This window comes from Cebus imitator, unplaced genomic scaffold (genome assembly GCF_001604975.1).
Source record: "Cebus imitator isolate Cc_AM_T3 unplaced genomic scaffold, Cebus_imitator-1.0 Scaffold517, whole genome shotgun sequence".
In the NCBI taxonomy this organism is placed as follows: Eukaryota; Metazoa; Chordata; class Mammalia; order Primates; family Cebidae; genus Cebus; species Cebus imitator.
The window spans coordinates 408,053-418,780 of NW_016107832.1; the positions used below are offsets into that span (position 1 = coordinate 408,053).

Below are 10,728 nucleotides of genomic sequence, written 5' to 3' on the forward strand. Positions count from 1 at the left end.
AAAAAAAAAAAAAAAAAAAAAAAAAAAAAAGATTGTAGGTATACTGAGCTAAATAAAAACTACTATAAAATTTCACCTGTTTCTTTTGCAATGGCAAATGACATAAATTTAAATTTACCACTTACAGTATTGTTGTTTATCTTTGTTTATACAAAGAATAAAACCTTGCTGTAATGCAAGCTTCTATTCATAGCCAATATTTAATCAAGAACATAAATGAACTTAAAATTTAACAGATGTATTAATTACCAGTTTTGTTCTCAGAATTCGCCATGGCAGAGCTTCCCAATGACCATCTTTTTTGCTGATATTCTTTAGCAAGTCTCCTCCTTTCCAATGTTTGGTGAAGAATGGCTGTAAATTTCTCCTATTTAAAGCAAATGCCAACATATTTTTACATATTCATTATATTAGTCAGTATAATTTTGTTGTGTGGTTTATAAAATAAACCGTCACCAAATTTCTGTGTCAGGTAAAAGTTTAAAATAATTGGAGACATGTCTCAGCTATCAATCAATACCAGTGCTTCTCTAAATAACTCATTTTTTTATCTTATGGACCCTGCATTGGGAAAATGACCATGCCTTTCTCTTTGCTTGTATCATTAGGAAATTTAGAACCAAGTTTGTAGCATTTCTAGCAACTGTACAAAAACTGACTGGTATACTTTTGTGTATGCTAATCATACTTTATGTTTTATTTGCCTACCTTAATTTTCCCCTCTGCTTGATTCTCTCAACCATTTATTTTATCATCTGGTGTGGTATGCATTTTTAAGTCACCTTAAATTCTTTGTGGAATGAGGCAGGGGAAAAAATCAGCACACGTATAAGTTAAATTTATACGAGAATCACCTATTATACTCTCATCTGTAACAGCTTAAATTCTGGTGTTAATAAAAATAAAGTTTCAAAAAAGATAATCAATGTATTTGTCTTGACCTCAACTTTAAGTGGTCAAGACACTATACAAAGTCAATGCCATGCTGCAGCAAAACAACTCCACTTCCAGAAGTGAGCTCTTCTCTCAAATATTTCTCATCCTTGTACTGCACCATACCATGAAAAGTAAACAAATCAACTTTCAGGGCCAGAGGTTTTCTATTCTTTCCTATCAACAACCATTTCACAGCAAACGTCATCCTTACAAAGCCTGTACTGTTTTTACCGAGGGCAAAGATAAACGTACTAGGAACATGGAGAGCAGCCATACCTTCTGGGAAGAAAAGCAACTGCAATTCCTAAAATAAAGTTGATCTAATGGCAGTATTTGAAAATTATATTATCTAACAGAAAGGCAGTTGTTCTGAATTACTTAGAAATCCTGAAACTATAATAGACTAAAAACAAAGATTAATCTTGTATTATTAAACTATTTCTGATTCTATTCGACTGTTTCCAAAGGCATTACCTACTGTGCTCTCATCCAGGTCCCTTCTCACACTGTGGCCACCCGGACTCACATAGAAGTTCCTATCCCATCTCATATACGCCTCCTGTCCACGCTCATCCCTCCTCAGCACCACTGAGTCTGTTTTTTTTCTGCTCTCCAGAATTCCTCTCTTTTGCTATATGTACCCTACTTACAGTGCCACATGCCTCGTGTTGTCTGGGACTCCCCCACACTAGCTCTCTGGGGTTTTCTTTTGCCCCTTCTCCTGCCATGTCTGTGGCTCCCTTTCTGTCTGCCGTGTCATTTTGCTGCACTCTCTTCTCTGTTCTTTCTGGCAGCTTCTTCTTTCTCTAAGATAGTCTTTATTTTTTGGTCTCAGTCCCTGGGATTCTCTCCTCCATGCACTCCCCCTCACTCTACACACAGTTTATATTTCACTTCCTTTGGTTCTCAAACTATCTTTACTTAGTTCATACTCTCTCTCTCTGGCCTTCATCTCTTCACCACAGATAAGTAAAATAAGGAGATGTTTCACAGAGGATGATGGAAAGTGACAGAAATTTGGAATGAGTCTACCAAATAGTGGAACATTAAACATAGCATAAACCACAGAAAAAGGTCTAGAAAGACAGACAGTACACCATGTATGGAGAAGAAGTGGCATAAGAGGTGTTATGGAATCAGGAAGCTCTCCAGATAGGGTGCAGGGCTGGAGAGGAAGCACGTACAAGAGCACCAGTATGGATGGGGAGGGAGGAAAGTGAGTGCCGCAGAGGAAGACAAGAAGCTTCTTCGTGGAAGAAATGGAATCAGAAAGAAAAGGAGAGAAAAAGAAATGCAAAAATTAGAGAGACAGAAAATAAGAGAGGCAAATAAAAATAGAACACACTGAAAGAATGGCAGACAGAGAGTCTAAAGATGGGGAAAAACAGAAGCTATGACAAAGACAGAAGAAAGAAAAGCAAGCTGCCTCAGGCAGAAGAAGGCCAGAATCAGACAGAGACCCAAAGACAGACTAAGGCTTACCTAGGGACACTTAAGAATCCCTGGAATAAAGAGAAAGTGAGAACATCGGGAAGATAGAGAATGGTGTCAGAGAGACCACGCTAGACTCAGGAGTCAAGCATACTCCAAATCAAGTAGCGAAATGACCTACAAGAGAAAAATTCGGTGTCAGAGAGAATCACAGAATGAGGCAGGTAGCCAGATGTCCAGTATAAACAACAAAAGACAAACTGAAAAGGGAAAGAAGTGAAAAAGAGAGGGCGTAACAAAGCCACAGACTCATCCCAATAGAGTGCCAAAGACACCAAAAGAGAATCCAGAAAGGAAAAGAGAGGGGCAGTGCCACAAAACAAGAGCAAGGATGCTGACTCCGAACCATATGTCCAGAGGGTCCCTGCCAGCAAAGGGAAAGTGAGGAATACGGGGACAGAGGGTGGAGAGGGAGAGAGTATGAGTGCACACCAGAGGGGGCCAGGGACGCTGAAAGGGAGAGCAAGTGCCCTGATTTGGCTGAGGAGTCACACTCTTAAAGGAGTTGTGAACCATGGGTCAGATGAGGGCATGTTGGGAGGGTCAGACAGTGGGGTCTGCCGTTATTCTGTAGGCAATGAGACAACAGAGCCACTCAGAATAAACCCCAGGCCACAGCTTCCTCATGTGTCAAGTCCTGAAGGTGGATATGGCTTTATTCCTGGATTTGCAAGGCTCCTCCTTCCCTGTGCTAGTGGGTCTAAGCTCCCAGGATCTTAACAGGACAGGAGTAAGAGCTTGTAATACTGAGGAGAAGAGGAAGGGAAGAAGAGCGAGCTGGGATTGGTTCCCTTTCTACAGGGCCAATACTGCAGAGAAGGCCTGAGAAAACATTCCAGACTCAGGCAACCCAGTTTATCTTCTCACGCACTGGCTGTAAAATTATGTACCTTTAACGCCTCATCCTTCTGGTGTCTTTTTTCTTCCACAGCTATTCTCCTTCGTTCATCTTTCTCTTTTCGCTCCCTGAGCTTTCTCTCTTTTTCCTCTAACTGTTGCTTGTGTCGGAGGTTGGTCTTTCTTTCTTTTTCAAGTAGTTGTGTCTCCTTATCGGCTGAAATATTCCAAACACATTTTCAACGTGTAAGAACCAAGAAAATATTTAGGTTTTCCATATTACACACACAGAAGTTAACATATCTCATTCTCTTTCTTAATGTAACACAATCTGTGCTAGTCTGTGCTAGTAACTAAAGATTTATTATAAAGTGAACAGAGGTAGCCACTGAAGAACCATTTCCACTGAATATTCATTTAATTTCTGGAGAACTGGATTGTCTCTCATCCTGTGCAAACTACAATTCCAAATTAAGAAAAAATATTTTCTTTCACGTGATATTTCTGCTGATTTGAGTTAAAGTCAAACCCCACCATATTAATATGCTGTATATTAAAATAAAACTTTTTAAAAACCACATGGCCAGGATATATGTTTTGTTTCCTTCTACTAAGAAACTTCTTTCAAAGTCCTCATCTATACAGATCATATTAAACATGCATTTTACATTAATTGATTTATAGGAGAGCACAATTTTTCCTATATGAAAATTTTCTGTCACTAAATGCTTCTGAAGTGTGACTCTGCATAAATTAGGATCTAAAAGGATAATCTTTTTATAACTTGGTAACATGCTTTTCATCTTATTTATGTTAGGATTATTGGCAACTTATTTTCATTTTTAGAATCACTTTTACTGAAATCTTATTCTGATTGTTTTCAGAAATATTGAAGAAATTTCCAGACCTTAGTTTTCAGAAAAACAAAACTTAGATAAACTACTCCTTCAAAAATTAAACAATTTAAAGAATTTTCATGGGCCTTCTTTACCTGATTTAGTAAAAGGATTTAACCTAAAATAATACATAATATAAAAAGTATAATCTATCATATAAACAAATGAGGAGAAGTTAAAAACACTTTGCAGTATATAAAATAAAATTCATTTTGATTTTTGAAAAAGGTCTAAAATATACCATTTTGCTGTCTTTTCTTCTCCTCCCGCCTCTCTCTTGCTAATCTTTGTTTTTCGTCATTTTTAAGTACAGATCCATCGATTACTAAAAAAAAAAATATATATATATGTAGTTAGATATTAATAGGATATAAAATTTTAAAGATACGACACTTGGACATCTATCAAAGCCTCAGAGAAATTATACCTGGTTTAAATGTTGCTCTTATACTTGGAGTACGGGATGAAATGCTATTAACCACAACTTGTTTCTGCCTTTCTGCAATCTGGTGTGCTGCAGCAACTAAAACACAGGGAGATAAAGGGATTAGGTATTAAGAATATGAATAGCTAACACAGGGGTCAGCAAACCACAGCCAATGGTATCTGATGATAAAGGATAGGATCACTTCTAAAAATCACGACTGATTTCATCTGGGTCAACAACAAAGATATATTGAACGCCTATGATCTTCAACAATACTTTAACGAAGAAGTGTTGACTTTAACGAAGTGTTGACTATGATGGGCCAGGGTATTTGTAGACATAAAGATAATTGTAAGTGGCAGTGGCAGAACAAGCTTGTGGATGAGTAGGAGCCAATGATTAACAGAGTTCAAAAATGTCTCAGACAAGACATTACAACAAGTGTTAGATCGGGCCGGGTGCGGTGGCTCAAGCCTGTAATCCCAGCACTTTGGGAGGCCGAGGCTGGTGGATCATGAGGTCAAGAGATCGAGACCATCCTGGTCAACATGGTGAAACCCCGTCTCTACTAAAAATACAAAAAATTAGCTGGGCATGGTGGTGCGTGCCTGTAATCCCAGCTGCTGGGGAGGCTGAGGCAGGAGAATTGCCTGAACCCAGGAGGCGGAGGTTGCGGTGAGCCGAGATCGCGCCATTGCACTCCAGTGTGGGTAACAAGAGCGAAACTCCGTCTCAAAAAAAAAAAAAAAAAACCAAGAGTTAGAAAAACTGAGCTGGCAAGGAATTGGGAAAATTAAGTTTCACCATAAATTGGAAATTTAGACGATAACAGGTTAAGAATATATGGATCTGAATTTCGAAGCAAAGTGTTAACAGTGAAATACTCAGAGATCAGGCCAAACCAATGTTAAGGAGTAAATTTATAAATTACCTAAATTAGGGGCTTTCTACCCTGATTGCACATTGGAGTCACCTAAGTCACTTTTTAAAAATCAGCAATGCCTGCCTGCCTGCTCCCCACCACCAGTCTCTGGGTGTGCAGCCCAGGCATTGGCAGTTGTTAAAAGCTTTATTCTGATGCACACTGAAGGTGGAGAAATAACTATTCTTTTAGAAGAAAGAATCTCCAGTGAGATGGTATCATTCTAGGTAGATGTCAAGCAAACAAACATAAATTATACAATGTGCAAACAAACGTGTAAACAGGCAGAAAAAGTGATAAACTTCAATAAGAGTGAAGTGTAAGATTAGGAAGGTACAGTATGAGGAAAAGTAAGAGGAATCCCTGAATCCTTTAATTCCACATATGGCTCTATCTAAAAGGCCCCACAATACTGAGTATCTTCAGAAACAGTATGGAGAATAATACTGAAAACTCTTCCACCCTTGTAGAAAAGCACAGGAAGTAAGCCCCTGTGATACTGCATACAAGTTTGGTTTCTATATATTAAGAAAAATAGAACAGTTGAAGATGGGCAGTTAAAATAACTGAGGGAATAGAGGGGCTGTCCTTGCACTTATACAATGAATGAACTCTGAGATGTTGCTACTGAGGGAGTTATTTTACAGCATAACCTTGAAAGTGACATCACAATTGCTGCCATAAGGATCACCATTTCCAAAGACAAAAATGATTTTTTTTTTTTACCCCAGAGGCCTAACAGCCTAGATAATGTATGACCTAGCTTAATTTGAAGATTAGACTCTTCTCAGCTTCCTTAATAATTTAACCACTGGCAATTCCATGGACCACAATTATCTTCTGAATTTGAGCACTAGTATATTAACAAAACTTCTTAGTCTATAGATCCTCCTATGTACCCACTTACAACATTTTTATGTGAGCACAGAGAAAACAAAGTATCTTGTAATATTGTTTTTACACATTCAGTTCTCCTGCTTAGAAGTCCTAAGGATAGTCTGTATTTGACACTATTTAGCTGACAATTTCTCCCAACATGCACATTTTTGGCCCAGTGTGGTGGCTCATGCCTGAAATCCCAGCACTTTGGGAGGCCAAGGCAAGTGGATCACTTCAGGTCAGGAGTTTGAGATTAGCCTGGGTAACATGGCAAACCCCCATCTTTACAAAAATACAAAAATTGACTGGGTGTGGTGGTGTACACCTACAGTCTCAGCTATTCAGGTGGCTGAGCCCAAGAGTTTGAGGCTGCAGTGAGCCATTAGCATGCCACTATATGCCAGCCTGGGCAAGAGAGACCCTGTCTCAAAAAAGTACATTTTTACCAGATTAATCAAAAATTTTATTAAACAGAAATAACCTTAGAAGTAGTTGTGATGAGAATAATGAACCAAATCCTATAAATGTTAATGTGGTAGTAGTATCAAATCTAATTTTTAGTCCTTTGTATCCAAATTCCTACTGGTAAGAAATACATTAACAGAAAGGACAGGATTTAAAATTATTTAAAATGTCCAGGCAATGGGATAACACCTTTATGTCTGGATATAATAGGGTCAACAATTTATACAACTTCATTGAATGAAAGAATTTACTTAACGTGCATTTTAATGAATGAGGGAATTAATATTCAGTTAAAAGTAACAGCAAGGTGTTTCTGTAGTCCTTATACTAATTCTAAATCCAAAATTAAAGTAAAAGTTATATTTTGCCTGTAGATTAAGAAAATGTGTAGTTTATTACTAAAACTGAATTATGAGTCTTAATATGTATCTATGGTACTTTTCTAAAAACTTTCATAACACATTATTATACATCAGTTCACCATTTAAAAAGTTCATTTGTATTACTTAATGTAATTCTTATAACAATCCTATAAAGTAGTCAGAATTATTTCCCCCCATTTATTTTTACAGTTGAGAAAACTGAAGTTAAACATAACTTTCTCAGATCACACAGGTAGTAAGTGGTGAAGCCAGAACTTAACTGTAAATTTCAAAGCAACTTTATTATAAAATATTAAGAGAAAAATAACAGGAAAAGAAATCTGCTATCAGAGAACCATAAAAATCAGGCAGATTCACAGAATTTTGTCTTGAATAGCAAAAGCCAAAGTCATAGGGCTGAGACTTTCAGAAGACCTCCAAGTTCAAACCAATGATATCATGTCTTGAGGTCAAAATTGCAGACAATTTTCTACTATTTAGAGCTGTTTACAATGGAATGGCTACTTGGGAAAATATTAAGCTCCTCATTAGACTACACATTCAAGTGGCAGAAGTGCCCCAGGATTTTACAGCTGGGACTCTGGATGCCAGACAAGATAATCTTAAGGTTTCTCCAACTCTAAAATTGTATGATAATCTGGCTGTCAATCTCAGTAACTTTTTCTGCATAGGTAGAAATTGTTCTTTGAATAAGTTATTCTAAACTGAGAAACATTTGTGAATTTAGAAAACCAAGAAAGGAAAGGTGATAAGTCAGTGGCAAGTTTCTTACACTCAGCTGGTTGAAATATTCAAATAAATTATTTTAAAACAATTCTGCATAAAACTATGAAACACATGTGTTTTGTTAAAATAAATATTTGGTATGCTATAACCTCAGCACAGTGCTATGCACAGAAAACATAACTCAATACATGCATATTTACACTTTATACGTAACATCTATTTATATAAGTGTATCCTTTAATGCATACATACATAAATGTATAAAACAAATATATTTAGACTGTACTGTGCATCTATATGTTATGTGTTCAAGACAGTCTTAACTCTTGCTGCCAGGCTTCCAGCAGAACTTGAAAACATTTTAGCAAAAACATCTGTCTCCGTGACCCCTTAAGGAAAACGCTGAGATCTAAAGGGCGGTTCTGGTCAAGTTGGTGCTCTGTGAAAGAAAGTCTAACATGTGATATTTCCAATTCCTAACATGAAATGCGCAGCAAGGATTTAAACCAGAGTCCTGGGTTAAGCCTTTTGCATGGCTCTTAAGTTTTTGGTTTGAAATGCTGTGAATTCAAGTATCTGCCCTATACATAATTTTAAAACACTTTCTAACATCTGATATTCAAATGCTTTTAGGGGGTTATTTGGTCCACAGCTCTTTCACATTGGAGTAATGCTGGTTAATCTAAATCACTGAAATAAACCAGTGTCACAGAGTCCCAGGTACCAATAAGCAACACAATTTATTGAAGACTCTCTTTCTAGGTGAACTATAAATTTAGACACAGAAGGAAGATTCATTTCTCCCTAATGAATGGTGAAAATGTATGTACTATATGCTTCTGACACAGTCTTTGGAGAGCTGATTCAGAGTCTTCTCAAGTAACATATAGCTTCCCAATCTCAGACAATCAAACTTTTTAATTACAAATGCAAAGAAAAACCCTAAGAAATTCAATTAAAATTAATAAAATCGTTTTATTTGCACTCATAGCAGACGGAACTAGTCTAACAAGCTAAAAGCAACCTCCTGCAAGGAAGAAATCCTATCTCAGACAGTGGAGCAGTCTCCTGGACCAAGCAATTCTCTGTCAAATTGTTTAAGATCAACGGTTTTGGAGGAGGGAAAAACTTTTTGGCGCTGGGACCCATTGAGGAAAAAGCACTCTGAAATGCTGATCCTCGTTCAGTTCAGCCTAGGGACTGCAAGATGTACCACGGAAGGTGACATCTTGCCGAAGTCACGTGCTACAGCAGGCAAATTAGGAGATGCAAAGAGCCAAGTTTCATCCCAACTTTTAAAGCAACTTTTAAACATCCCCACCCTCACCCCGCTTCCTCCTGGACGTTGACCAGGAGGGTGCAGGAGGTAAGCCTTTGGGAGAGGAGAGGACTGCGACAGTGAAAGCGCCTAAACTCGCCCACGTCCCGGGCTGGGGGATCACTCAAACTTTCCGTGCCTGGAAGGGCAGCCTGGACGCGGGGGCGGCGCCGGCGCGCGGAGTCCCTGCGGGCGTCCGTTGGGGCCGTTGCGCGGGCGGCCGCCGCCCCCCATGGACAGCCAGGGCTCGGGGCGGTCCGCAAGGTCCGGGTTCCAGCCCACCCCCGCCCCGCGCGTCGAAGCAGAGCCGGTGAGTTCCCTCGCGCCGTGCTCGCGGGGCTTAGACCGTTGGCAGCGGCGGTTCGACCGTTGGCGGCCGGACCCAGGCGACTCGCGGCATCGGCCGCCCGTTTCAAACCCCCGCCCCCGACCCAGGCCCAGGGCTACTCCCAGTCCCATCCCAGGGGACTCCGGCGGGGGTGAGGGGAGGACAGGATAGCGCTAGGCGACTCCAGGGAAAAGTTTTGTGGCGCCCGCTGCGCCGCTCCGACGGCCCGGGGTCTGCGGGAGCCCCGCCTCCCACGCAGGACCGAGCCACCCCCGGGAGCCGCCCGCCCGCCCCCTCACCCATCCGTGGCCGCAGCTCCCTCAAGCATGTGCTGCCGTCAGCGCCGGCGGCGGAGCCATCCGCCATCACCGGAGTCGGGACCGTAGGCAGTGGTGGCAGTAAGGATACATTGCGCAGGCGTCGGCGGGACCTCCGCTGGGGCCGTGGCCCGGCTGCCGGTGGGCGGGGCGGGGCGGGGGCGGGGCCCGAAGGGCCACCGCGCCCGCCTCGGACCCGGGAACGAGGCAGGATTGCTTCCTGCGTCCCACCTCCTCACCAGCTGGGCGGCGACTGCCTCGTCTAAAGTAACCGTCTCCAACGTTCCGTGTTCTACCCCTACTGCATTGTGGGGACTAGCCAATCAGCACCTAGATTGGCCCCCCAACACTCCTTCGCTTTACCTAGCAACGCAGTAACAGTCCTTCCTCATTCGTTTATTCAAGGAGCATTTATGGCGTGCCTCCTGGGTGCGCTTGTATCATGAGTTTACTAGTTAGTCCTTGAAACACTACACAAAGAAAGACCCAAGTTGGGGGAAGAAGCCCAGGGAGAGGTTGTGAGTGGCAGGGTTGCTTTGATGTGCTAGGGGCCCCGTCATGAGTAGCTTCCTTTAACTGTTGCAGAATAAATCATGACACATAGGTCTCAAAGTTGCGTGAAGTATCTTTAAGATGTGAGTCTTTAAAGAGAGGCAGGGTACTTATCGGCATCAATCTCTCCGGATTTTGGGAGACACTACCGGGTCGCGGAATGTTTTTTCGATTCACAAGGAAAACCATAATTGGCCAAACCCCTTAAGGGGCAGAGACCTCAGTTCATGGGCGCTTGCCCGTACGAGATG

The 10,728-nt window shown here is 41.0% G+C and overlaps 1 protein-coding gene across 1 annotated transcript in view; it reads right to left on the reverse strand.

The window, feature by feature from the left end:
* MAP7D3 (MAP7 domain containing 3) overlaps nt 1–10,181 on the reverse strand; it is a 32,593-nt gene extending 22,412 nt beyond the window's left edge. Inside the window, exons 1-5 of the mRNA XM_037733338.1 lie at nt 9,908–10,181; nt 4,588–4,683; nt 4,402–4,485; nt 3,318–3,481; nt 250–367 (exon numbers count right to left, since the gene is read on the reverse strand). Coding sequence (XP_037589266.1) covers nt 250–367; nt 3,318–3,481; nt 4,402–4,485; nt 4,588–4,683; nt 9,908–9,974 — 529 coding nt within the window. The 5' untranslated portion in view covers nt 9,975–10,181. The remainder of the gene's footprint in view (nt 1–249; nt 368–3,317; nt 3,482–4,401; nt 4,486–4,587; nt 4,684–9,907) is intronic.
* Nucleotides 10,182–10,728: the final 547 nt, after the last annotated feature.